This window comes from Phytophthora parasitica, assembly GCF_000247585.1.
Source record: "Phytophthora parasitica INRA-310 unplaced genomic scaffold supercont2.7, whole genome shotgun sequence".
Classification (NCBI taxonomy): Eukaryota; Oomycota; class Peronosporomycetes; order Peronosporales; family Peronosporaceae; genus Phytophthora; species Phytophthora nicotianae.
Genome location: NW_008648993.1, coordinates 917,279 through 943,469, shown reverse-complemented (window position 1 = coordinate 943,469; position 26,191 = coordinate 917,279). Strand labels below are relative to the sequence as shown.

Sequence of the window (26,191 nt, the reverse complement as noted above, 5' to 3'; positions counted from 1 at the left end):
TCAATAATGGATCGACCTCTTTGGACATTAATACACGCAGTAATAACGTTAATACATTTCTTAGATGGCCTTAGCTAGTACTGGGCCAAATATCATCATGCAACATTCATACATTCAACTCTTCTTTCAGTCACTTTCACGCTTGAACGTGTTTTCCCACAGACGACGTCGAACGAAGCTGAACGCTGGTTTGTTTGGTGTCCAGGGGCCTGCAAAAGTCTTGGCGTACGACCAGCCCTGCGAGTCTCCGCGATTGGAGCAGTATTGCCAGCCCGATCCAGTCATATTGGCGGGCGCACGCGGAGCCACCTCAGAGAAGGTGGCGGAGGTGGCCGAGTCGTCGTAGGCCGACCATTGGCGCCGCTCCGAGTTGTTGGTGGGTTTCCAGCCGTTGCCCATAGACCAGCTCTCATTCTCCCACACATATACGCGACGCTCCTGATCGTCCACTTCTTTAAGGCAAATCTCCAATAGCAGCGTGCTGTTGCGCTTCTGGCTCGAGAACTCGCTGGCCACCGAGAGTGGGTAGTTCTCGAGTGTTGACACCTCCATTTCGTCCGCAAACTTGGCCACAGGCACCACGAGCGTGCCCAGCAGGTCGTCCGGGTTCAGTGTGTCCATGTCATAGACCTCTACGTTAAGCACAGCACTGGCAGCGTCGGAAACAGGGAAGACGTAGTGCTCAGGAGGGTCCCACACGGGGTTGAGCGTGTTCTTAAGACACGGGCTGCGGTGTTTGGTGCCGTTGAGCTTGAAGATCACGTACGGGTCACTCTTGCCACCCACGAGGCTGAAGTCGCTGGAGGGCAGGTCCGTGGCGCCACGTAAGGTCACGTGCAGGAACGGCATGGTCGTATGAGGAATGCGGTGCTTGGAGACAAATGCAGAGTGCGATCTGTCGTGGCGGTAAAGCAATGAGAGAATCCAGATAAGGATGACGTAGAATATGGACAAGGATAAATACGGACTGTGCATTGTAGCTGAACTTTTTGCAGGTTTTGAACGAAATGATATGGTTTTTAAATCCAGGGAATCATGATCTCGTGGGTACATTTTCTGTTGCTGACACCTGGCCTGGCACACGGCGGCGGACCATTACAATTGTCATGACGATGAGAACCCAACTGCGATCACTTTCTCTCTCTTTACCAGCTGCAGACAGCAATACCATCGTGTTAACCCCAGCGGTCAACTAGATTTTGCATTGTAATAGACCCTCTGGCGGCCCGGCTCCGGTCTTTGGTACGTCACGACGCCACGGCCAGCATAAGATATCCACGAGGCTGGAAGGACGTCATGTACGCGAATTTTACAAAAATTTGGAGCAACGAGAGCCGTATTGGCGGTCAGAATCTAATCAGATGGCCCCCCCCCCCCTGGTTGCATGGAGACCATCCAACACCACCGCGAATACAGCAGTGGCCCCAACAGTCTCGTACGAAATTCATGAACACGTTTCTTGATCATCGCTGAGTATCGCTTTGCTAGCATCGGAGATCGAGGTGCGCTTTGCAACTGGCGCAGTCGCTCCACTGAAAGCTTAGTGTCCGTTGTGATCCAGTCACTTCAGTATGCACTTCAACTTGTCGCTTTGACATGCCACGTGACTCACGTCGACCCTCCACTACATCTCGCACTTAGTCGCGACTTACTTTATCCAAGTCAACATGTAGTTGCGTGCTTATGTGCTTCTTGCCATTGGCGATTACGCTGCTGACCTCACTCCATTCAGCAATTCCCTCCTATTAACGTGAACATCACACATGTCGTCCCAGGCCGGCGACGTCGATAGCGTCGTGTCAGCCGTAAAATGGATCGGTATCATGTTAGGCGTGGCCGCCGTTGTGGCTGTGGCCATCATCGTCTACATGTGCTGCTATCGTAAGAACTCCACCGCGCAATCGGAGCTCATGGACGGGCTATTGCGGCGCGATCAACTCGAGGAGACGGAGCTCGAGGACGAGGGCAAAGGCTGGCAATGCGTCGTATGTGGTCTGGCCAACAGTGCCAAACGCAAAACTTGCCTCATGTGCGGCACCAGCATCGGATTCCTCATGACCGGAGAGCTGGGTCGCCGCAAAAGCTCTCGGATGCTACTGCGTAACAACAGTCGTAGTATCATGGGAGCTGATATGGCTGGCGGGGCCGGAGAAGAGGAGGATATTGAGGCTTTGAGGTCTCGACAGCGCGCGCTGTTCAAGCGTCGAATGAACATGATGGCGGCCAGGAAGAACCTATCGCAGCGACAACGGGGAGCGTTCCGACGACGCCTCTGGCAACGGAAACAAATGTCGGATGGCAAATTTCATTGGGTCCGACAGAACAGCACCGACGTGGTGGATCCTGTACCTGAATTGCAAGATGGAGATGCTGCACAGCCGACACTACAGTCGACGGAAGCAAAGTCGCTGGCTGGACCGAACGGAGAGAGTGTCACGGATTACCACAATCTACGCTCGCAGGGCTTTGTGTCAATGTACGACGCTTCCGGACGCTTGACGTGGACCAAGGCAGATGAGGTGTCCATTGACATGGAATCGTTTGACAAGATGCGCAACGGATTGGAGAAAATGGACTTCGAAGTGAGTACACCTGGACGATGTATTAGTCGTGTTTCAAGGTACTAACTTCTCACTTGTTTTGTGATCTGTAGGGCGTTATGGCTCTTAGTTTCCGAATGAAAAAGCAGTGGTTCTTGGTGCAATTGTCCCGCATTGCCACTCCCGTGACCGAAGCCGTCGCTAAGCTAAGTACGTGCGCTCGTTTGTTCGCCTCGATAAGATCAAATCTGACTTGTTTGATTGAATGTAGCGGTGACGAGAGAGCGGATTATCCAGCAGTCTTTGCAGCTCGCTGAGGCAGCACCCGATGCGCTTCATGCGTATCTGAAAATCACCTTTGAAGGAGAGCCTGGTATCGACGCGGGAGGGTTGCTGCGTGAGTGGTTTGGAATAGTCTGCAAGGAGATTTTCAGTGAGAAAATGGGTCTTTTCGTCCCCACGAAAGGCGAAGACATGAGCTATTGGATCGATCCGCTTTCTGGCGAGAAGAACGAGAGCCACTTGAAGCTGTTCCGTCTTGCTGGTATCTTGATCGGCAAGGCGCTTTTCGAGGGCCTCGTACTGGATGTGCACTTGGCTCTGCCACTACTGAAACATGTGCTGGGTATTCCGATTTCGTTCTCGGATCTTGAATTCCTCGATGAAGAGCTGCACCGGAACTGCAAGTGGCTACGTAGCAACAATCACGTTGAGGCGCTATGTTTGACGTTTAGTGTGATGCTTGAGAACGGTACCGAGGTGGATCTCAAGGAAAATGGACGCAACATCGACGTAACTGATGAAAACAAGGAGGAATATCTACGCCTTATTCTCGAACACCGCATGCTTGACAGTATTGCTGACCAACTCCAGGAATTCCTCATGGGTATCTACGACGTGGTTCCCAAGGCCTTGCTATCTGTCTTCGACTACCAGGAGCTTGAGCTTATTCTGTGTGGCATCCCCACTATCGATACTGCGGATTGGAGAACACACACTCATGTTCGCTACATTAAACCCGAGGAGAATAGGAAGGGAAAGATCACGGTAGAAGAGCAGAATGGAGTACTGGAGTGGTTTTGGATCGTTGTCGAAGGTCTGGCTCCAGAGGAGCGTGCGAAGCTTCTGCAGTTTGTCACCGGTACCAGTCGTGTGCCTGTGGAAGGTTTCCGCGGACTAATGAGCTCTAGTGGGATTATTCATGAGTTCACGATCCAGTTCGTGTCACGAGGTAAGGAGAAATCCGACTTGTTCCCCAAGGCACACACCTGCTTCAATCGACTCGACTTACCTATGTATCGTGACATGGAGGAGCTGGAAACGTACTTGACTATGGTCTCTCAAATGGAGGTCTTCGGCTTTGGTCTCGAGTAAGTCCTGGATGCGAATTAATCAATGTAAATAACACCTCGCGAGGAGTAGCGAGTTATCAACACCATCTTCGCATTACTTAGCCTGCTCTTTTTGCTTGGCGATATACGCTGCAATATCCCCTTGCAACATTTCCTGATGGCGTTTATCTCTGCGTCCCTGAGCACCGTCCAACGACGAGGTGAGCCAACTAGGCGATTCCTCATTCTGCTCTTGAGGCTTCTCCTTGGCCGTTAGCACGGCCAACGCTGCATCGATCTTGTTCTCACTTGATACTGATGCTACCGTCGGTGTCCCTACCTCCTTGTTATTTGTCTTACTGTCAGCAGCACTCGCTACCGTGGCAGCGTGTTCTCGACTGGCAATAGCCTCCGCCTCTAGTCGTCGGAGACGGTCGCGCATCTCCTGAATCGCTGAAGCTAGCACCAGATCTTTGTCCTGGCGCTCCTGAACGACACTCAGCTCGCTCTCGACCTGCTTCAGACGCAGGACTTCATTTTCTCGCTCCATCTCTCGCTTCACAGAGTACAGATACAGCCCCAACACCGTGCCAGGGCCAAAGGCGAACAGTCCGTACAGGAGCTTTCGCTTCGGAGACAGCAGCTTCCTGCCGCGCAAAAAGAGATAACACACTTATATGAGATATAACACTAGGTGATCAGACGCAGCAAACGTGTTGTACGCACTCGAGCGCGTCCGGAGGAGCGTCCGAGAAGAGCATCTTAACCTTGCTAGCGGCCATGATTGACAACGAATTGTCGATTGAGTGTTAGGTTCGCCTTAAGTTCGCACTGGACATCCACTGTTCTGTTCTCTATTTACTTGTATTTCTTCTTCTTTTTATCTTGACTGAAAAGTGCTCACAGATTTGCCATCTCGCAGCGTTCTTCTGTCATGTTTCTACCCTACTTTCTCTGTCTCGATCGATTGCTGCGCTTGGTGCTGAATATCCCAGGTTCTGGACAAAATGGCAGCCTGCTGGTGTGCATCCTTTTGTGTCGGCATCACATCACAGCAGCGCGCGCGGTCGATCTGTGGCGGTTACACTTAGTGCTTCTTGTACACAAACTCATTGGACACCCAGGGCGCCCCAGAACTGCCCGAGTTGACCACGTCCATCGTCCTGTTGCGGATCTCATCGGCCTTGGCGCGGCTTAAGCCTCGCAGCCAGATTTCATAGCGATAGTTGTTGCCAGAGTCCTTCTTGTCTTTTTTGTTGTTCTGTTGATATAGCGAAAGTGTCAGATCATTCACCACAACGGCACTAAGTTCAATACACATACCTTGTGGATAACTCGAACGCCCGTCACCTCGTTGCCCGGGTCAATGAGCTCTCCAATAGCTCCTAGCACTAGCTTTTCCCAAAACTCGTCCAGTTCCTGGGCTCCCACCTCTAACAGTCAACAATTATTAATTACTCCAGCGTGTACACCTCATGGCACCACGGCACGAACCTTTCCGGATGGACCACTCGCCGCCATTCTTGTTCTCTGGGTCTTCCCACTCAGGCACGATGCCTTCCTTGAAAACTGCGAAGCCCTCTACCGTTCGATCCGCGAATTTCTTGCGCGTGAAGCCGTCAAACAGTACTTGGCTGCTCGAAGAGCACATAGCATAGCACGATACGGAGCTTGTGTTAAGCATAGTTGTATGGATTTCAGCATGACTCTGGCTCACCCACCTGGGTGACGGGATATTGTTCCAGTAGCCCCAGAACTCCTCCACAGTGCTGAAGGTACAGAGCTTGAAGAGTTTGTCGCCATACGACATATTCTTCCCTTGCTCGCGCTGCTCCCAGATAGCCCAGGGCTCGTTTAGCTCGTGCTTCTCGGCATCACCTGACGCCATAGCCGTATCCTCCGCTGCTGTCTGCCGGGCCCTGTGCTTTGTTACGAGGGGGTCCAATCTGATTTGCTAAAAAGTACCACACCACTATGCGATTCTATTGGATGAAAGAAAAATGTGTTTTTACCAATAAGGTTGGGTGCCAATATAAGAGAAAGAGATCAGTTTACAGTGCCGGACACCCCGCTTTTGTGACCTCCTAATTATTAGGTACCATCGGAGAGTGGAAAAACTGACCGCTAAAAGTACAACCTCAGCACAATTCTAGATGCCAAGTTACGTTTATACGAGTTTTAACGTTTTAATCCACCTACCTTCCACTTTTTGTGTAACGGCGAATGTCAGCGACGTGATTGACTGTTTCTGAAAATGCTATACGAGGGGAGATTTTAAAAATTATCCCAAAAGTAAACAACCACTTCAAGTAGTTTGTCAATCATTTATCGAGCTTTCCGCGCCCACCTGGAGCAAGGTCCTTTACGATCTCGGAAGGAGGTTGGCCGGTCTCCTGCATCCCCTGCATCAGCCCTGACAGCCGAGCATAGTTATCGGGCTCCGACTCATACACTGCAACAATCTGCTGGAAGTACTGGTACTGCTTGCCATATCTGTGCATATCACAAGCCGCAAAAAGTTATTAAATGTATAGTAATCTACGCAGCAAGCAAACATGTTAGCCTTTCAGAGTCCTCTTTCAACAACAGCTATTCTTTTTCGGCAAGCCACTCAGGACACTAGAATAACACAGAGAGGATCCTGTAAATAAGTTGTTGACTTTCTTAGTAGAACCCCCCCCAAAAAACGAGTTATTGAACTTTGATTCCCAAGTCGAAACTGACTTTTGTATAATTTGCCAAAGCAGCGAGCTCCAGCTTGGATACAAAGGTATTCGGACCGAAAGAGTCTTTCAAGTGTCCAGTTGATAATACTAAGTACTTCGAAGTACAGAATTAAGACGTGAGCACAAAGTGATCAACCACTGATCCCATCTCGACTGGGTTCTTTTACTCGCCCGTGTACTGCGGTTTGCGTTTCTCCTTGAAGGCAACCAGTCCTTCGATGCGGTCCTGGGTCGGGATCACCTGCGCGTAGCAAGCATTTTCGATGGCCATGCCGGAGGCGATATCCACTTCAGACCCCCTCATAATGGCCTCCTTGGCCATGCGGACACCAACCGGGCCGTTGGGCAGGATCTCGCGTGCAATATCCAGCGCCTTTTCGTAGGCTTTACCTTCAGGCACAGCATAGTCGACCAGTCCGACTTTCTCAGCAGCCTCCGAGTTGAGGCGACGGCTCGTGAAGATGAGCTCCTTGGCTTTAGAGATACCTGCGGAGCAGAAACAAACACAGAGCCAAAGTCAGCGCACAGACCACAGTAACACCACAGTAGCTATCATACCAATAAGACGCGACGCGCGTTGGGTGCCTCCAGCTCCTGGAAGAATAGCCAGAGACGTCTCTGGAAAGCCAAGGATCGCCTTGGCACCAGCGATACGGGATCACAGGCAAGTGCCATCTCCATGCCGCCACCAAGTGCAGCGCCTTCGATGGCAGCAATGGTGGGCATGGGAAGCTGCTCCAGATCAGTGAAACCAGTGCGATAGCCACGTGAAGAAGCAGCCGCCTACAAGAACACAACATGTAGTCGTGTTAGCTTTCAGCATGTCTTTCTCCTCTGGATCCGCAATATGTTAAACCTCCGGCTGCGTCATGCCCAGACGCTCTTTCAAGTCCGCACCCGCACAGAAAACTTTGGGGACGACGCTACGCAAGATAACGACGCGAACTTTGGGGTCGAAGCGAACCTGGTCCAGCGCCTGGCGGAATTCTGCCATGAATTGTCGGCCCAGCGCGTTGCGCGCATCGGGGCGATCCATGGTGAAGAGAGCAATACCCGCGTCCTTGCCGCCCAGCATTTCCACCTTGAACTGCGTTGCCTTGGCCGCCGTGCTCAGCCAGCGGGATGCATGCAATCGGGGAGCACTTAGCGTCGTCACGCGCACTACACTCGTCAACATCGTGATCGACAAGGAGAGAAGTGCTGAATAATCCGCCAACTTCAAGCAGCTTGGTATTATGTGGTGCACACCTTTTACGTATCTATGTGGGATGGTAGTGTATAGTTCTTGCTATTGTGTCTCGTTGTACATACGGTACTGAGCTGGTAGGACTATTGAATGACTGGCCAGCCTGCCTCGCCATCGTAATTTGTATCGGGCCATTTCATTTTAGCAAAGTCGCAGAAGAATGGGAGCTTACAAGTACCTGGAGGAGCTGTGGAAGCGCAAACAGTCGGATGTGCTGCGCTTCCTGCTGCGTGTGCGCGCCTGGGAGTACCGTCAGCTGCCGGTCATCCACCGCGTGACGGGCCCCACCCGTCTGGACAAGGCTCGCCGTCTGGGCTACAAGGCCAAGCAGGGTTACGTGATCGTGCGTGTTGCCGTGCGTCGCGGTGGCCGCAAGCGCCCGAACTCCAAGGGTATTGTGTACGGTAAGCCCAAGCACCACGGTATCAACGAGCTCAAGTTCGAGCGCAACCTGCGTTCGGTGGCTGAGGAGCGTGCCGGCAACAAGTTCACGAACCTGCGCGTGCTCAACTCGTACTGGGTGAACCAGGACGCCACGTACAAGTACTTCGAGATCATCATGGTCGACCACTCGCACAAGACCATCCGTCGCGACCCCCGTATCAACTGGATCGCCAACGCCGTGCACAAGGGCCGCCAGCAGCGTGGCCTTACCTCGGCTGGCCGCCAGGGCCGTGGCCTCCGCAAGCGTGGCCACCGTGCCAACAAGATCATCGGTTCCTCGTTCCGCCAGAACTGGAAGCGTCGCAACACTCTGTCGCTGCGCCGTTACCGCTCGTAAATGTAGTTCTAGCTCTCTACACTCAGAGACTTGCTGCATTCTGGCTCGCGTTGACTACAAGAACATGTTGAATACATGCGACTTTGCTGCCGAGACTCGGTGTATATTCCTTATCCATTGTTGGTATTGTCTTCTTGTCTCTTCATAACTGAACAATAGTCTCCAAGTAATGAACAGATAGAGTGTTTTACTGAGTAGTATTACGTTGGCCGGACTACTGCGTGCATAATTGCTATCTACTTGCCCTTGGGACGGAGGTCTTCGATCGTCTGACGGATTTGTTCATCCCGCTTTTTCTTGTGCTGTTCGAAGCGCTCGGCCATGTCAGGCACGTAGAATAGGTCCTTGACGCTCTGTGGCACCGAATCGATGATGCCAGTGCCGAAGAGTCCCCACTTGCGGTTGAAATCGTCCGACAGCTCCGGGTGCGTCATGCGGATGGTGGCGTCTGCGAACTCTTGCGGATGCTGGAAGCGAAAGTAGGCCATCATGGACACGGCGGCCACCGTCATGCCCGTGGCCGCTGACAGCGCCACGGCCGCGACGCTAATGCGCGGACGACCCATGCTTAGCGCAGTTGACTGTCGATAATGATAAATTATAGAATTGTTTCTAAATATTAGCAATCTTTCGAATCATTTTACTTGTTGAATGTAAGACAAACGAAAAGCGGCATTTATTTTTCGTTTTCAACTTTTGAATTTGAGCTGTTGATCAAGATGGACGAGCTAGGCTGCTGCCGATGCGTGAGCATTTGTGAGGAAATGGTGGGCGTAGCACCACAATAGCCCACTAGGCGACGTTGCTAGCAGATTTACTGATTGTGAACGCGATGTGATTAGAATGCGAAGCACCGGAAGACGATGGAAGACACGGTTCGCGTCGTGGACGGATTCTTGCAACATCGCAAGAACGGCTACTTCGCCATTCATGACGGGCATGGAGGTACGTGTAATGAATTTACTGTTCTGTATGTGCTGTCTCTCGAGTGGTCTACTGTGGGTAGCCGCCTGACTTATTGAAACGTGTCTAGGTCGTTCGGTATCGACGTACCTGCAACGTATTCTGCACGAGAACATTGCCAATGAGCTACAACATGCGGACGACGACAGTACAGTGGAGCAGCGGCTCGAGCGGTATTGTTTTTTAGGCTTGCTTCACATTCTAAAGAAGATGAAATAACCTGATAGAGTTTGCTGCTCTTGTAGGGGCTTCTTTATCTCAGACATGGAGTGCTGTCAGTCGTTCTCGGGGTCAGTTGGCGCTACGGTAGTGACTGCAATACTTCTGGAGGAGGAGGATGTCAAAACTCTTTACGTCGCAAACGTCGGTGACAGGTGCGTAGATTTCTGCTGGGCGAGGCATGACGGGGCATTAACTTTGCTCTTGATCCTTGCAGCCGTGCAGTCATTAGTTGCAATGGAAAAGCAGTTAGACTCTCCAAGGTGGGGTATAATGTTCATGTTAGCAACCTATTTGTCTTGCAGAGAGGTGAAGTTATATCGTTATTGTGTGCAGGATCACAAGGCTAGCGATCACGTTGAGAATGAGCGGATTATCCAACAGGGTGGCTTCGTCATTCAAGATCGAGTGTCCGGCATCCTTGCGGTCTCCCGGTAATTCCCACACCACAGACGTCTTGTGTTGGTACAACGATCTAATCTGGCTGAAATTGTTTGCAGGAGCTTTGGGGACAGGGATCTGAAGCAGTTCGTCGTCGCGAAACCTCACACAAGCGCGACACGGTAAGGAAATACTGGATATACCAACGTAGCGCCATGGAAACCTGACACAATGTCGTTTGGATGCCCGTTATCTTCTGCCAGTCTAACGCCAGCGGCAGACTATCCGTTCTTCGTGTTGGGATGCGATGGCGTCTGGGATGTCCTTAGTGACCAAGAGGTTGTGGACATGATGGGATCCATCCCTGTCGCCGAGCAGTCTCGTGCAGCCCAAATTCTTGTCCAGGAGGCTTTGGCAAGAGGAAGCGGCGATAACGTTACAGCAATCGTGGTGTTTCTTTGACTTACGCGTATTCGACGATATGAGCAAATCGCAGATGTGCGATGGCAGTGTACGTAAACTGCCCTAGATAATAGACAACGCTTCTCGAACCGTCGCAGCACGTACGACCAGGATACGAAAAATGGCACCCTTGACGTGGGAGGAGAGCGGTTGTATTCTCAAGCAGGTGAGGCCTTATCACAATACTGAATCCGGATTTTACGACTGCAGCGTTATTGACATCGTATTCCAAGCTTCAAACTGCCGCTCACCTTGTTCATAGTAATCTGGATCAGGCTTCTCGTTCTGATGACAAACGTACGTTGCGAGTTCTGCTGCTGAAGATCCTTTCATGCCTTCAAGAGTTTCGACAAACGATCAATGTCGTGTTTCTTGAGAGCGATCATGAACGAACGGATCAACAAGAGTTTTGCTGTTCTGTCGATGTCATTGAGGAGAAACTAGAACATATCGCGGAACTGCTGGTTGCTACTCAAACCCGCACTCGAAGCAAAATCCCAACGATCAAAAGCATCCAGCAAGAATGTTTTCGAAGAGTTCAAGACGAGCTTGCTGCAGTTGTTCAAATGAACGAAATTTTGGCAAGCCATAATTTATTGTTCGTCGACTCTACTAACAAGGAGCGTCTCAAACTACTAGTGACGAGGTTGAGACAGCAAGAGCAGCAGCTTGAGTTCCACCATGGACTTCTGAAAGCCCAGCGGCAGTCGTCGGATTCTGACACCGGCTATTCTGAAGAAAACTTTGCCTATGGTAGCACCCCGTTCCCAACGTGGCTGAACCTTTTCACCCAAAAACCAGTGCTGGATGTAATCGAACGTGATTCAAAACAGGCGACACTTACTGTCTTCGGCTCGTCATCGGGGTCTCTCGTATTCTTCGCAGCTCTCGCACTTGGCCTCCGTTCTGCGGGCGTCGAAATCCTCGAATTCCTGCACGATTTGGCCGAGCAAACACGAAAAGATCTACAAATTCCCAAGACCAAATGCTGTTTCAAATGCGCTGACATGCTCACTGTATCGGTACAGGAGACGTCGATATTACTCCTCACGTCACAGTGCTGGGATGCAACACTGTACCAGCAGGTCCAGCACAAATTGGAGGCAGAACTGCAGCCTGGAACGCTTGTCATCGATTACAAGGACACCCTGCAAAGCTCAACACACTTTCAATTACTGCACCAGTTGCCTCACCAGCGCGTGTCCTGGAACAGCTCGCAATCTTTCTTCATCTTTCAACGCGTCTTGCAGTAGCGAGGAGTAGCCCAACCAGTATAATGTCAGCAAAATGTAGGCAATTACGGTACTGCCAAAGGATATTATTCAGCGACCCTTACAAATACCAAGTAAACGAGAAAAAAAAAAGAGTTTGAAGGGGTGCAACCTTTTTATATCTTCAAGTTCGATTCATTCCGAAACCCGCCACCTTGTGCACACCGCATCAGAGTGAAGGTCATGCCGCATTCGCCGCCCAAGACGGTGCTCATCGTGGTGAACGTGTTGCCTCTTGTGTTCGAGCGCAACGTTTCGTCGTCGAGTGGTTGGGATGTCTCGTGGGCCACTGGTGCCACTGCCATGCTGTATCGCACGCTTGTCAGGGACGCGGACAAGTACTCACCACTGTACATCGGCTGTCCGGAGGTGTTCGTGGCCAAGAGCGAGGAAGCAGCATTGGAGAAGAAGCTGCTGGCGCTACGCTGCGTACCCGTGTTCCTGGACCCTCCTGTGGCGCACCGCTACTTCCAGGGCTTCTGCAAGGGCGTGCTCTGGCCTGTATTCCATAATGTGGTGGACGTCTACAACTCAGCCGAGCTACAATTAGACTGCGAGGAACAGGAAGCTAAGGGGAAATTCTTGTGGTTCGGAGAAAAGAAAGAGGAGAGCAGTGGCATTAAGAGTGCCTGGTGTGACCCCGTATCCTGGAACCCAGCCGCACAGGATATGTGCTGGTCGGACTACTGCAGTGTAAACAGGTACGTGCTGATAATTGCTGTCTAGTGGATAACAATGTGGTGATTAATATTATTTTTTCGAGTGCAGGACATTTGCACGCCGCGTGGTGGAGAGCTACCATACTGGAGATCTGGTGTGGCTCCATGACTTCCACTTCTTGATGCTTCCGTCCTATTTGCTACGTCGATTACGCACTGCATTAGTGACGATGTATCTTCACGTACCGTTCCCTTCAAGTGAAATCTTCCGTTGTCTTGCCATGCGCACGGAGATTCTTCGTGCGATGCTGTGTGCCGATCACATTGGATTTCTCGTTTTCGAGCACGCGAGGCATTTTCTTACGAGCTGTAAACGGTTACTGGGACTGGACTACAAGACATGTCCGAACGGGATGCTGGTCATTGAGTATAACGGACGCAAGATCCACATTTCCTGCTCACATGTGGAACCGGATGTGACGCATTTGCACGAAATGCTTGACCAGAATGTAGCTGATGTGAATGGCGCCGCATTGGACTTTGCTGCTGACGTCAAAAACGCTATCACGGCAGGAAGAGATCCAGATCAGCGCCGTATTGTTATTGGCTCAGTCGATCGCTTGGAAGGACTTACAGCTATCCCATTGAAGCTACGTGCGTTTGACCGTTTCTTGGCTACCCACCCGGAAAAACGTGGATCTGTTGTACTCGTGCAAATCGGAATTACCCTCGACTCAAGGCCAAACGACTACCATCGCACACGTGACAACGTCCTGAAGTTTACGGAGGAAATCAACCGCCGGTATGCGCCACCCGGAGGAGTCGTTGTTTACTTCGAAGAAAAGAGGAAGACCACGTGTGCTGAACGAGTTATTCTATGGCGAATGTGTGATATCTATCTCGATACCTGCGTCCGTGGAGGACTGTCATTGCTCCCATTCGAGTACATGATTGCGCAGCACCGTAATATTCAGAGCAAATCGAGACATTCTACAGGTTGGAGCAGCCCAAGAGGAAATCTCGACGTTAGTGGCTTAGATCGTAGCTTTGGTCTAATGATTGTTTCAGAGTTCAGTGCCTACAGCCGTATATTGAGCGGCAGTTTGGCTGTGAATCCGTGGAAAACAGACGATATGGTCGCTGCGTTTGCTAAAGCGTGCGGGATGAGCTACTACGAGAAGCATAACAGATTTTACATGAACTACAAGTTCTTAGTGGGAAGATCCGACTCGACTCCGTGGGGTGAACGCCTTCTGGGCGATGTCGAGGCGGTTACCGAGAAGCTGGAGGACGCTACGTCCGGAGAAGTAGTGCAAGTTGGCTTTGGGTTCGACTTCCGTGTAATGCGGTTCGAGTCAGGTTTCGTGTGCCTGGATGTCGATGATCTGGTGAAGAAATGCTCGAAGACATCGCGCCGCTTATTCATTTTTGACTATGGCGGTTCCTTGAGTTCGACTGCGAGCATCTTGGATGAAGAGGGTGCGCAATATTCACACCGTGCCGGGTGTGTCGAGCAGTCTACTCAGAAATTTGATGCTAGTGACCGGTCTGGTGCGGATTGTACTGGTCAGTCTGCCGCTCGATATATTGACGGAAAGGTTCGAAAGCCGATTTCTGACGAGACTCGCGCTAATCTGCAGACATTATGTGGTGATCCATGCAACATTGTGTTTGTTATCAGTAATACCCAGCGAGGGGCACTTGAGGATCAGTTTGGGTCTATTCCAAATTTGAACCTGGTAGCAGAGAACGGGTTGTTTATCAAGATTGGGAATCGAGAGCAGTGGGAGTGTGTATGCGATGAGGACAAGCGGAATTTCGACTGGAAAGATGATGTGAAACGTGTGATGCAAGCGTATGCGGCGCGGACGAATGGTTCGTTCCTTGTTGAGAATGCAGCATCATTGTTGTACGACTACCGCAATAGCGACCAAGAATATGGAGAAATCCAGTCTTTGGAGCTATGTGCTCAACTCGCCAAGATCGTCGAGGTGCGCTGAGTAGATTATTTTTATGTTCTTGGTATGATTATCGTTAACCCGTATTATATCGTGTACAGAGAGGAGATGCAATCGTGAACCGCGCCAAAGGATACGTGGAAGTACATCAGTATGGGGTCAGCAAAGCTGTAGCAGTCTCGTTGATTTTGAAGGTTCTGAAGGATCGGATTGATATACCTGAGTTTGCATTTATCGTCGGTGACGATGAGTCGGACGAGAAAATGTTTCAAGGTTTGTGACTTTTTTTTTTAAGAGCAATTGTTATGGAATCATCTTGAAAGTTATGTTTTGTATTTCAGCTGTCCAAGCTTTTGCTGAAAACGAGCCACAACTGGAGCATGTCGTTACCTGTACTGTTGGGAAGAAACCGAGTAGCGCCAAGTATTACGTGGTACGTACACGCCGTTCCTTTCGTCTCTGCTCCGACTGTCATTAACCAACATCTTCTTTCAAATTCACTACAGGATAATATGTCAGACATCCTTACCGCTCTCCATGCCATTGCAACACGGGTATGGGTGTTACGAGGGGTTGATAGAGCTCCTGTTCAGTGATTAACATTCATGTCTTGCTTAATGTTTGTAGCTTCGCCTGACACACTCCCGCTCCCGTTTGTTCCAGCAGCCACGCACTTACTGTCGGCAATTCCTTAAGCAGAAAACGCTCGTGTCGAAGGAGTTCCTACAATCGCTCAGCAGAGAAATGCGGTCTTCATCCATGCTCTCAAACGGCTCCACGACCATGACATCGGGCCAAGACACGGAAGAAATCTTTTTGCCGAGTGTGTCTGAAGCACCCCCAACGAATTGGGCTGCACTCGGCGCTGCCGTCGTTGCAGGCTGCATCGTTGGCGCGCTTGCCGCCTCACAGCGTCATCGCGTGCTGCAACAGCTTCAACGTCGACATTTTCCTTAGGAAAACCACATGTACTCAAGCGTCCACAAAATGTCCACAGAAATGTCTCTCTCATGAAATTGACTTTCAAAACCTGAACTATTTAAGTACACTTTATGTACCAAATAAGTGGAACATGAGTGGCACCACATCCAATATTAGAGACGCAACTGGCAGAGACTCGGACGGCCCAAGCACTCGTCTACACCTCCTTCAATTGCATGGGGCACCTGCCACCAGCCTCCGAGAGCGACGCGCTGCTGCGGCCCAGAGAATAGTGCGTCCATTGTGTCTTGCTCTACCTCATTCTACCTACTCACTCTTATTTGCTATGCACTCCAGTGGCTCCACTGTCGAATATCTCACCAAGGCGCACTACAAACCACACAGGGGTAGCAGACGTGCCACGCGACTCTTATCCCTCTTTAGCTGCTTCCAAGTTCTCGTAACGGGCCCGTGTTCTGGTCTTGGAGTGGCAATTGCTGGTCTGTTAGTACTCGTGGGTGTGGCCTGCTCTACCATTGCGCTGGTGGGCAGCTACAGTGCCGACGAGTACTTGTTCCTTGGAGCTATCGCCTCCGGATCCTTCACTCTGGTGATTATCGTGTCCTTCCTCACAAGTCCTGCAGTGCGGGCGCATCCGAACCCGCTGATCTTCAGTAAAAGTCTCGTGGATTTATTGCTGGCCTTGATTTACGTGGCCGAGTACTGTATCACCGAGTTCTCGGACTCTGTGGCTCTACCATTTCGCATCGCTGCTATCACACAGGCGCTGCTTATTGCTGGAGAGTTTTGGTTCTTCGCTATCCCCATCGACATGGTACAGTCCATCACTAACCCGTTCACTTCGTACGCGCATAATTTCAGGGTCTATTGGTTTTATTCAGTGCTCAGCGGTATTGTGTGTGGCCTGGTACTATGGTCTCTTGGAGATGCGCAGGCAGATTGCCTCAAGGCTGGTGATACCAATCCGGACTGTGAGAAAGTGGTCGATGCCAATGAACAACGCTTCATCTGGTTCCACCACAACACAGACATGCCAGGCTTCTTCTGGCATCAATGGATACTCTACCATATGTGCGTTGTGGTGTATCTGCTCTTCGGTCTTGCATGTATGGTTTACGTTCGAAGCCGACTGCGTCGAGGGCTGGAGGAGACGTTTGAAGTGCGACGTCGTGTGTTGTCGAATGGAATGCTCACGTGTGCGGTGTTTATTTCGTGGTCATTTTTAATGATCTGTTTGTTTGCGATGACCAACACTGTCACAGTGAAAGCTGTGTTGGGAAAAACACTTTTCAGAGAACTCATTGACCTCAGTGCGTTCATGCACGCTTCTCGTGGCTGCGTTAACATTATCGTCTGGATTGTGGTCAATGCGCCGTATTTCCCTTCGTATTACGCGGAGGACGTCGCAGACTCGACGCTTCAGTCTCCGTACAGGAATGGAGTGATAGCCAATGGATCTTTTTCGCCTGCTGGTGACAGCTCGGGATGCACTGAAGCTAGCGAGATCATGCGAGAGAATTCTCACAAACACGAAGAGAAGCTCATGAACCCACAGCTTAATGTGGCATTAAGAAAGCAGATGATTCACATGGCAACGAATGGAATCATTGAATCAGTCCAGCACCATCATCGAATGCGACGAGAAAACGGGAACAATCACACGTTCCAATTGGATTGGCAGCGATCTCCTCAACGTCGAATTAGGCAGTTGGTGTCGTCCTCGTCCATCAACGATGTGGGGTCGCAGACGATTCCTCCAAGATCAATGCCGATTCTCCGTGAGATGAGAAACTCGACGATTCGAGTTGTGGAGGAGCCACGTGACAACCCGAGCAACATGCCGTTTACGTTCATGCCCATGGCGCTGACAGAGATGCAGTTCTACGACTTCCAGCCGCGCGTATTCGCGTCTATTCGCCAGCTCTATGGGGTGAACGATGCTGAATATATCTTCGCATTCCGCTCGACGATCAACGAGCGCATCAGCGAAGGTCGAAGTGGTGCGTTTGTCTTCAACACATGTGATCGCAAGTACCTGGTCAAGAGCACAACTTCGAAGGAAAAGAATGTGCTGCTGCGATTGCTGCCGACGTATTTGCGATATCTCAAGTGGAATCCTGGAACGCTGTTGCCTCGCTTCTTTGGTTTCCATGCTATGAAGATGTACGGCCAGATCTTCTACTTTATCGTGATGGGGAATGTCTTAAGCACAACGGAAGTGATTCATCGCAGATATGATATTAAAGGCTCGTGGGTAGACCGCAATGCCCCTGCATGTGTCCTGGGTGAGAAGTACCGTTGCTCGAAATGCAACCGGTTCTTTACGTTTGGAGGCGAACCTAATGAACCGTGCTTTTTACCGGATGAAGAGCACTATCCCGATATCACATTACGAGACAATGATTTAAAAAAACGACTCAAGTTGGACCCCGAAACGGCAGTCAAACTCGTGAAGCAGTTGACTCGCGATAGTAACTATCTCGCTAGTGCGGGCATCATGGACTATAGTCTTCTCATTGGCACGCACTACTCGCATTTCACTATTACGACAGCGTACAAGCGTGGAATATCCCGTCGAAAGTCTGTGGAGCTGACAGCATACTGTGCTGACACTCACGAACAGAAGCTTGACGTGGATCATCTCACTCATTTCTTGGAGAATCGACGTTCAAGTGGAGACGATGCCGCGTCCGAAGGAACGAGACCATCAGAGTCTTCTGATCTTTCCTATGGAGGACGCTCGTCTGATCTCTCGCCAGGACCTACACATCCAGCCGAGCGACCAGTGTATCCTCAGACCCACGCATACTCCGCACATCAAGTCTCAGGTCCTAGCAAGTATTATTTCGGCCTGGTGGACATCTTACAGGAGTGGACTGTCGCGAAGCAGGTTGAGCGTGCCTACAAAGTGCGTGTCCTGCGGAAATCACGTAAAGGAGTCTCTGCGATACCGCCGAAGCCATACGCTCGACGTTTCCAGCGGAAAATGAAGCAGCTTTTCATCACGATGCCGACACATCCACTCGAAGCTAATGAAGATGACGCGCTCGGTGAGATTCCTGCGCATCAAGTGTAAATATGCATAAGGGAAGCAATTGGTGGAGATAACGTTGTTATTCCCATCTACTTGTTAAGTATTGTCGTTTAGGTGCCGGAGACGAACGAATTGTATTGAGTCATCCCAGGCATCCCAGTAAGAAAAATGCCAGCAATTTTTAGCTGCTGGATACTTTATGTATTTTTGTTGTAGGCTTTCTTTCCTTAGTATTATTATTTGCTGTGTTTCTTCATCGAACTATTAGTGATGCTTCCTCCATTGAACTTGGCGGACAGCAAAGGTGGTTTCTTCGCTCGGAAGCGTGTGGATGGAGGTGGATCTACTGGAAAGAAGCCAAGTATTATTCGACCGTCTCCCCGTTCGTCGATTCATGTACCAGTAGCCCGAACGAGTCGAACGAATAACGAAAATGCTGCCATGTCTCCTGGTCGAACGAATAACGAGAATGCTGCCATGTCTCCTAGTCGAGAGGATTGTCCAGATTTGACCGAGATTTCTATGATTCCCCGTGAATTCTTTGTTGTGGAGACCAACGCTGTTCTTCTGCCCAAAGAATATCCACCACACCAGTACAAGTCAACTCTGAATACGGAGGGAGAATGGGAGACTGTCGTCTTTCCAGCACTGGCACCGCACAACCGACAACAAGTGCTGCATCTTCGACAAACACTGGATAAAATGCGTGCTACCATGCCACAACTTGAGGAGAAATGTGAAGATATTGGCTCTAAAACAGACTCTGTCGTAGCTGAAAGAAGACGTTTGGTGCTTGACTACACAAGTCAAGAGACTCAAATCTACTCATACTGCTTCCATGAGCTTGCGCGGCAGATAAAATGCATCTGCAAAGAGCAAAGTGAACTCTTACATGAGATTCGCAAACGTTATGATGCAGCGGTGGCTCGCCTTATCGATCAACTAGAGGTTGTCTATCAACAGAGCAATCAACAGCAAGACCAACTGGCTGAACTAAATACACAACTCAGACGAATTCAAGAAGAAGAAAAGCAACTTATGGAGAGAATAAAAGAGCTAGAGCACCAAGTGAAGACTGGCCCTCCTCTAACAGCAGAACAGGAGGCGATTAAGTTGCGTAAGGCTCGAACTCAAACAGGCAGGCGGTTGAGTGGAGATTACGATGAAGAGAAGAGTAGTGAAAGCGATATCGATGAGGACGAAGCAGAGTGGAGACGGCGGCGCGATTCTGCGTCAATCAAAAGGCCTTTGATCAGCTCAAAGCGCGACTCGACCAAAGAGCTCACTTTGGCAGCGACACGATTGCAGGCTGCTTTCCAAAAGTACCAGGCACGGAAAGAGCAAACCCGCATTACTATTCGAGTGGAAAAGCAGGCGGCGGCAATGGATATCCAGCGTTCATATCGAGGCTTTCGGGACCGGCAACTTGCACTGCACCGCAGAGCAGTCATGCGAACTATCTTGCGTCGGCGCGAAGAGAATGCAGCGGTTGAACTCATGCAAGCCAATGTTCGGGCGTATCTGCTTGATCGCCGCCGCAGTGCTAAGCTTAAACGCTCTTCAGTGAGCATGCTGAAACTTAGCGACGAAAATGAACTAGAACTAGTCATTCCTGCACTTGCTCAGAACCCAGAACCGATCACCGAAGTGGAGACACCTGTATCGAATGAGAACAACAACGAAGAAGTCAACAAGGAGGAAGAAGGTAAACAAGAGGCTGAAGTAGATACAAAGCCAAATCCAAGGCAAACGCTGATCCGGCTGCTTACAACGTTCCGTGAGCTGGCGTCTGTCATTTCCATGTTTCATCGTAGAGATAATCAGAGTAATGACACTACTCTCACTGCTGAGAACGAGTCGATTGAGGAACAGAGAGACTTACCTCCTAGACCAGCTAGTGCCGCTCCATCAGAAACACTGGATGAAGAAGACGTTGAGCTTTTCCAACAAACAATGCAGGAGGCTCAAGCTCTTGTAGGCTCGCTTCATATCGTGCTAGGAACGGTCCAGGAGGAAGCCTCTGTTAGTGACAGTGAACTGACCCCGGAAGACACTAACGAACAAGCGAATTGTGACGATGCGGCTCAAACGGATCTACTGGATGATCTGGATCAGACCCAAAATGACAATATCGATGTGGCTCAGCAAACAGATATCGACTCCAAGGTTGATGCTAACGTTTTGGATGATGACGATGCCCTCAACATTCCGTTCGGGGAACGCGAAGCCATGCGACTGCAAAACTATGCAGAGCTGCATCTGGATGACAGTTTATGGAGCTCTGCCATGTATTATCCTGCTTCCAGACAAGATATGGTAGAGACCGAGTTTCTCTTGGCGCCTGTGTTGGCATCGCGAGAGCAGAGAAAAAGACTGGTAGTTCTGAAGCAGTTCATGTCGGACATCTACGACACGATCGTCGGGAAGCTCAAGGAGCTGCCACCGCGACAACTAGCAGAGCTTGTTGCTTCTCGCTGCCATCTCACATTATCCTTCATTGAGTGGCGTCAGCAGAGGTCCCAGCTCTTCTCGAGAGCTGTAGCTGTTGATCCACCTGCGGGACAGATCATTCCTCTCAATTTTAACATTGAACAGCTCGCTAGAGAGCATTTCCGCTGTCGCTTAGGACTATCGCAACTTATTGATACTGCGTTGGCCAATCTTCTTGAAACCATGGAGGACTTTACTGCGATCGACCCGGATGTTAAGCGCTTCCAGGAGTTTATGACGAACGAGCGATCAGAAGAGGAACTGATCTTCTGTTGTATATGTCGGTACCTCTGCGCACACCGGTTAACAAGCGACGAAAGCCCAGCAGGCACAGCGCCTTCGTCGTGTCACCGCCACCCCATGTTTCATCCTGTTACCATGCGCGAGATAATTGATATCCCCCACGTTCTTGAACTCGCAAAAATACTCTTCCGAGTCGAAGACGAGAGTTTTATCGTGGAAAACGACACGCCGTTTACTGAGATTGAGAACGTCGTGTATCGACAGTATCTGCCGAGCAATGGTTACCACCAATTCGAGTCTATCGTCTCATCCTTCTTCGTCGATCCGGACAGTCAAGCGGCTGCAATCTCATCGACAATAGAGGGAGAAGAAACTGGCGGTCCGACATTTGTAAACTCGTGTCGACGTCCTGATGGATCACCACGCCGTGCCAGTGCGATGGTGCGATCAACTAACTACAATCAGTTTCATTCGAAGCAGCATAATGTGCAGGCACCAAGAAGTCCGATAGTACGTCGTCAAAATCGTAAATCATCGCAACTATGGTCCCAAAAGTCTGCAACTTCGGAACTCAAGTGGGTTTACTTTGAGGAGGTTCTGGCGCTGCTTATTAAGTACCGGCTTGAGATGAACCACTTCCATCTCTTTTCGTACTGGGTACAGGAGCTTTTCAACCTCGCAGCAGCAAACAGCGATACAGTCTCAACTCGAGGACGAGAGAACTCAGTGAAGTTGCTGGATGATTCAGCATTTGTCGAGACACTCATGCCGTTGTCTCTAGGTCCATCCGAACGAGAATTGAGGAATATTTTCCACAATTCCTTACGTCAACGGAAGCTGCAAGTGTCCATGCCTCTGCGTGTATTCACGTCAGTGGCTTTGCTGCTCTTGCGGAATGGTCTATTGAGCGTGTCAACTTATGCTCCCATGCAAAAGACACAATCTTACAATGGAAACACAGCTGGAACACGACAGCGAGCACTCTCTATCCGAGAGGAGAGCGAGGACAAACAATGGCGAGCTCTCGCTCTCAAGTGGAGAATGCAGGAATCTTCGTTCGAAGCTGCGATAGAGGCCATCTACCACGATCCAACCCCCAATGTCGACCAACTTGATGATTCCATACCTGTCAACAAGACTCGAGCGGCTCATGCATTGCAACTATTACAGCTTCGCCAAGAACTCTACGACTTGTTCGCCAGTCGAGCGGGCAGAGGTCGCGACCTCAAACGTGCCCATGAAATCTACGAGACGCTAGTAAACGAGCGACTGGCGCGCGTAGGAGGCGACACTAGGGCGTTAGAAGCCCAGCTAGGGCAACTCTAAGTACAAATCCATGACGAATGTCCACCGCTTCTTTCGTTGAAACATGATTTATGACACGGTATCAAAGATACCGGAACGGTCAACGCCTCTTGGTGTATAAGATCCCGGATACACACTTTTCCTTTAGGCCTACATGGATCTACTTTCATTGATCGCCGTCGTCCTAGCCGTCGTCCTGGCTGCGGACGTTAGGGGCGATGACCTCAGTGTGGTGAACGTGCCTTCGGGTGTCACGACTGTGATGCTGGATGGTCGCGTCGAGCTCAAGGTGGACACGTGGGTGCCTCCTAATGCTCCACCGATGTTTGTGGATCTCAAGCTGACGGACAGCAATGGCACCAAGATGGATTCGCTTGTAGTCCCGAGGACGCTGATCTTCACACACGCAGAAAATGCCACGAAAACTGTAAAGCAGAAACAAAAGTTCTCATTGTTTGGAAAAGTTCCAGGGCGATTCTACCTGGACTACGGTCTGGGTGGCACTGATGTTGACAAGTATTATCGCCTTAGCGCAGAGCGGTCAGTTGTTTCGATCGCTGCAGGGAGGGAAGAAGGTTGGCAAGGGATTTGGTACCAATTGCTGTTCAATAGTCTGATCTTCCTCGGAGGAATTGCCTTTTTCGCTTGGAGACGCCTGCAAACATTTGATCTGCCCGTGTGGATGGGACACCAGGAGGCGCTGTTTGAACGCAGCAACTACGACGATATTTCACCTGATGTGTTTAATGCAAAGTATGGGGAACTCCAGGGATCGACACTGAAAGAAAAAATGAGAAGGTTTTGGAGCATTTCGTGCTGTGGGGACTACGTGAGCTCAACGTGTGGAATTCCGGCAGCACTTATCATGAACTTTTACAGAGACTGCGGGCATTTATTTGCCGCCCTTAGTTTTCTCAGCCTCGCTGTGATGCTCCCAGTGGTAAGACATACTGGTAATTGAGAGTATTTCAGCACTTACCGACCCTGTTATCGATGTAGAATTACGTGCCAGGTAGTGCTCGTGGACAGAAAGGTGGGGACACGTATCAAGCCACGACGTTCAGCAATGTTCCGCTACACAGTAATTGGTACTGGGCTCACGTGGCTTACTGCTACTTAGTAGCGTTCGCAGTGCTCAGTCTCTTGAGAAGACAACACGAAGTCGCATCTACACTACGAAGAAGGGCGAAACATATCGTTGGAGCTCGAAGTATCTTCATTCAGCATGGACTACCACTCGACACTACACATAATTCCTTACACGAGGCTCTACGTACAGCAATGCCTTCAGAAGGTTCCGTGCATGAGATCACTGTACTACGGGACCTTAGTGCAGTACACGAGCTGCTCGAACGGCGTAAAGTTCTCTCAGAAAAGCTGAGTCGGATTCTAGCATTTGACGAAGCCTATGAGAACGGTACGTTGTCATACAACTTGCTGTGTTGCCCTGGATCGGTGATGGCCCCAGAGCCACTAGAGGTGGCGTGGTGGCACTTACGCTGCAAACCAGGTAGATACATCTACCGGCACGATAAAATGACAGAGTGTTGCTGCTACTGCTGCACGTGCTGCTGTCCGAAACACAGTCCCCGAGTTAAAGTCAAGCGCGGCAGCAGATCCGACAGCCAGTTTGAAACTGTGTACGAGAGTTTGGTAGATGATAACACCGTTGAAGCGTATGATCGAACCACTGCGAGACAAATCTTCGCGCTGAGGGAGGAGCTCGATTTCTTCCCTGAAGATGCACTGGAAGAGTTTGGCAAGAGGAAATGTATGGGCGCAGCTTTCGTCATCTTCGACTCCACTGCTACTCGCAACTCGTTCGTTCGGACTGTTCGTGGACAGACTTGCATCGGTCGCTTAGTAAATACTGCAGAGTCGCTCTCACGTCGAGGATTCCGAGAGAGGCCGTTGGCTTCGCTGCGGAAACCTGAGCGCTCTGGGTCGGAGGAACTCGCTCCTGTTCTTCGCAATGTCGTTCTGAAGAGTGCACCAGAGCCTGACGACGTGATCTGGCAGAGTCTCGCGTATCGACCGTACACTGTTCGCAGGGTCGTTGTCTTTTGGCTACGACAAGTAGCTACATTGGCTCTATTGCTGCTGTTCTCCACACCCACAGCTGTGCTCATGTTTATCAAGCTCGATTCAAACAGTGACGTGTATCGAGGATTGAATCGCCGAAACACTTTCCTCCTAACCATGGTGGCTTCCTATCTGCCGTCTCTGCTATTGGTAAGCTTGTCGAGGTTTATCCTTGAAGATATTTTCCCTTACTGATCGTTTAATGTTTTAGATTGCAGTGAATTGGTGTTTGCTGGCGTTCCTGTATCACTTGACAATGTCCGAGCCTTCCTTCAGTCATTCTCGTCGCGTTAAGAGCTTCCTCATCAAAGGTTTCACTTACCTGGTTGTGGTACGTTCTTTATATCACCCAGTTCTCCTTACTTGTAAACTAACAAACCGGGTCTTCTTTCAGAGCTCCGTGATCTTGCCCAGCATCGGTGTGACTGCAGTGTATTTGGCTCTGTCGGATATTGAGAAGACTGGTGGTCGCTCGTACATCGAGTCATTCTTGTACAAAGTATCGGGCACTTTCTTCATCTCGTATGTTTGCCAACGTACATTTCTCGGAGGGATCGTCGACCTTACTCGGTGTGCAGACACTATGGCGTTGCAACCGTGGATCCATTCGCGCTCGATCACTTCTCTTGAAATCCAGAAGGCGCTACGTCCTAGTGCCTTCTCCTACGGCCACGACTACGCGCTGGTGTTGAGCGTGTTTCTCGTGATACTGCTGGGTACAGTGATCACTCCGATCATCACTCCCTTCGGGGCTCTTTACTTCTACGTCAAGTTCGCCACAACCAAGTATAACGTCTTGTATGTACTCCCATACAGTCCTGGACGCGGTCACATCGCTGGCACAGCTCTCGAGCTCACGTTCGTGTGCTTGGTAGTGTTTGAAGTGGTCATGTCGTTCGTGTTCTTGCAAGTTGCTGGCCGCAAACAGTTCGTGGCGATGCTTGTACTGCTCGTAGCCACGTTCGCCGTCTACTTCTCTCGACTCTCCGGCAAAGACGCATTCAGACTCGTGCAGCAAGGGTTTGCAGACTTGCGAGGCGAAGCCAGAGCGTCCGAGTACGCGTCAATCACTATTCCAAAGCCACCGGGTTCAAGACGCTCCATGTTCGGCCCGAAGCCCACCGATCTGCAGCATGAAGAGGCTCTTGTTGCGTCGTATGCTGATCCGTACAAGGCTGCGCTCTCCATCTTCAAACTGCTGGGAGTCAACAAGTTCCATCAAATGACGTCAACTAAAACACAGCTCCGGTATGCGTTCATAAAACTGCGACGTTGGTCTCAACGTCCGATTCCTGCGCCAGAGTCTCCAAAGAGAAAGTGGTGGCAATGGAGGAAGAAAGCCAAGTCTGCCAAGACTTCTGGAGAGAAAATCCTTCGTGAGAAAGGCATCCGAGGCTGGTGGCGACGTCAAAAGGATAAACACGCTGAGCTGTAAACACGAGATACTTGGAGCAAACGAGGATCATTTTAGTGAGTGCAATTTGACAAAAGTAATACATTAGCGAGGCCACCGCTGGAGTTTTGTGAGATAAATACTGTGTCTCGGCGAATACAGAAG

At 50.4% G+C, this 26,191-nt stretch overlaps 13 protein-coding genes across 13 annotated transcripts; 7 read left to right on the top strand and 6 right to left on the bottom strand.

Moving 5' to 3' along the window:
• Nucleotides 1-12: 12 nt before the first annotated feature.
• Nucleotides 13-956, bottom strand: PPTG_05325 (hypothetical protein). The gene has a single exon (XM_008898843.1). The coding sequence runs from the start codon at nucleotides 847-849 to the stop codon at nucleotides 127-129; it is 723 nt and encodes a 240-aa protein (XP_008897091.1). The 5' UTR covers nucleotides 850-956; the 3' UTR covers nucleotides 13-126.
• A 747-nt stretch (nucleotides 957-1,703) lies between these two features.
• On the top strand, nucleotides 1,704-4,049 carry PPTG_05324 (hypothetical protein). The gene is made up of 3 exons (XM_008898842.1): nucleotides 1,704-2,582; nucleotides 2,654-2,750; nucleotides 2,812-4,049. Exons 1-3 carry the CDS (start codon nucleotides 1,764-1,766, stop codon nucleotides 3,912-3,914), a joined length of 2,019 nt encoding a protein of 672 aa, XP_008897090.1. The 5' UTR covers nucleotides 1,704-1,763; the 3' UTR covers nucleotides 3,915-4,049.
• On the bottom strand, nucleotides 3,987-4,421 carry PPTG_05323 (hypothetical protein; the record flags this gene model as incomplete). The annotated part of the gene is made up of 1 exon (XM_008898841.1): nucleotides 3,987-4,421. The coding sequence occupies one exon, from the start codon at nucleotides 4,419-4,421 to the stop codon at nucleotides 3,987-3,989; it is 435 nt and encodes a 144-aa protein (XP_008897089.1).
• Nucleotides 4,422-4,958: 537 nt separating this feature from the next.
• On the bottom strand, nucleotides 4,959-5,759 carry PPTG_05322 (hypothetical protein; the record flags this gene model as incomplete). The annotated part of the gene is made up of 4 exons (XM_008898840.1): nucleotides 4,959-5,132; nucleotides 5,195-5,304; nucleotides 5,366-5,505; nucleotides 5,593-5,759. The coding sequence occupies 4 exons, from the start codon at nucleotides 5,757-5,759 to the stop codon at nucleotides 4,959-4,961; spliced, it is 591 nt and encodes a 196-aa protein (XP_008897088.1).
• Nucleotides 5,760-6,192: 433 nt separating this feature from the next.
• Nucleotides 6,193-6,372, bottom strand: PPTG_05321 (hypothetical protein; the record flags this gene model as incomplete). Its single annotated transcript, XM_008898839.1, has 1 exon — nucleotides 6,193-6,372. One exon carries the CDS (start codon nucleotides 6,370-6,372, stop codon nucleotides 6,193-6,195), a length of 180 nt encoding a protein of 59 aa, XP_008897087.1.
• Nucleotides 6,373-6,535: 163 nt separating this feature from the next.
• PPTG_05320 (hypothetical protein) lies at nucleotides 6,536-7,848 on the bottom strand. The gene is made up of 3 exons (XM_008898838.1): nucleotides 7,454-7,848; nucleotides 7,156-7,380; nucleotides 6,536-7,083 (listed from the first exon to the last, which is right to left on the bottom strand). Exons 1-3 carry the CDS (start codon nucleotides 7,772-7,774, stop codon nucleotides 6,898-6,900), a joined length of 732 nt encoding a protein of 243 aa, XP_008897086.1. The 5' UTR covers nucleotides 7,775-7,848; the 3' UTR covers nucleotides 6,536-6,897.
• A 91-nt stretch (nucleotides 7,849-7,939) lies between these two features.
• On the top strand, nucleotides 7,940-8,719 carry PPTG_05319 (60S ribosomal protein). The gene has a single exon (XM_008898837.1). The coding sequence runs from the start codon at nucleotides 8,004-8,006 to the stop codon at nucleotides 8,622-8,624; it is 621 nt and encodes a 206-aa protein (XP_008897085.1). The 5' UTR covers nucleotides 7,940-8,003; the 3' UTR covers nucleotides 8,625-8,719.
• PPTG_05318 (hypothetical protein) lies at nucleotides 8,708-9,228 on the bottom strand. Its single transcript, XM_008898836.1, has one exon. It carries the CDS (start codon nucleotides 9,188-9,190, stop codon nucleotides 8,861-8,863), a length of 330 nt encoding a protein of 109 aa, XP_008897084.1. The 5' UTR covers nucleotides 9,191-9,228; the 3' UTR covers nucleotides 8,708-8,860.
• A 115-nt stretch (nucleotides 9,229-9,343) lies between these two features.
• Nucleotides 9,344-11,902, top strand: PPTG_21662 (hypothetical protein; the record flags this gene model as incomplete). Its single annotated transcript, XM_008899294.1, has 10 exons — nucleotides 9,344-9,391; nucleotides 9,467-9,569; nucleotides 9,658-9,760; nucleotides 9,833-9,961; nucleotides 10,024-10,069; nucleotides 10,143-10,240; nucleotides 10,307-10,369; nucleotides 10,451-10,637; nucleotides 10,717-10,815; nucleotides 10,925-11,902. 10 exons carry the CDS (start codon nucleotides 9,344-9,346, stop codon nucleotides 11,900-11,902), a joined length of 1,854 nt encoding a protein of 617 aa, XP_008897542.1.
• Nucleotides 11,903-12,103: 201 nt separating this feature from the next.
• Nucleotides 12,104-15,494, top strand: PPTG_05315 (trehalose-phosphatase; the record flags this gene model as incomplete). The annotated part of the gene is made up of 6 exons (XM_008898835.1): nucleotides 12,104-12,621; nucleotides 12,689-14,570; nucleotides 14,639-14,810; nucleotides 14,879-14,970; nucleotides 15,044-15,091; nucleotides 15,165-15,494. 6 exons carry the CDS (start codon nucleotides 12,104-12,106, stop codon nucleotides 15,492-15,494), a joined length of 3,042 nt encoding a protein of 1,013 aa, XP_008897083.1.
• A 138-nt stretch (nucleotides 15,495-15,632) lies between these two features.
• PPTG_05314 (hypothetical protein) lies at nucleotides 15,633-18,731 on the top strand. The gene is made up of 2 exons (XM_008898834.1): nucleotides 15,633-15,750; nucleotides 15,816-18,731. Exons 1-2 carry the CDS (start codon nucleotides 15,695-15,697, stop codon nucleotides 18,553-18,555), a joined length of 2,796 nt encoding a protein of 931 aa, XP_008897082.1. The 5' UTR covers nucleotides 15,633-15,694; the 3' UTR covers nucleotides 18,556-18,731.
• Nucleotides 18,732-18,783: 52 nt separating this feature from the next.
• PPTG_05313 (hypothetical protein) lies at nucleotides 18,784-22,572 on the top strand (the record flags this gene model as incomplete). The annotated part of the gene is made up of 1 exon (XM_008898833.1): nucleotides 18,784-22,572. The coding sequence occupies one exon, from the start codon at nucleotides 18,784-18,786 to the stop codon at nucleotides 22,570-22,572; it is 3,789 nt and encodes a 1,262-aa protein (XP_008897081.1).
• Nucleotides 22,573-22,649: 77 nt separating this feature from the next.
• PPTG_05312 (hypothetical protein) lies at nucleotides 22,650-26,166 on the top strand. The gene is made up of 4 exons (XM_008898832.1): nucleotides 22,650-23,491; nucleotides 23,551-24,783; nucleotides 24,845-24,964; nucleotides 25,028-26,166. The coding sequence occupies exons 1-4, from the start codon at nucleotides 22,706-22,708 to the stop codon at nucleotides 26,066-26,068; spliced, it is 3,180 nt and encodes a 1,059-aa protein (XP_008897080.1). The 5' UTR covers nucleotides 22,650-22,705; the 3' UTR covers nucleotides 26,069-26,166.
• Nucleotides 26,167-26,191: the final 25 nt, after the last annotated feature.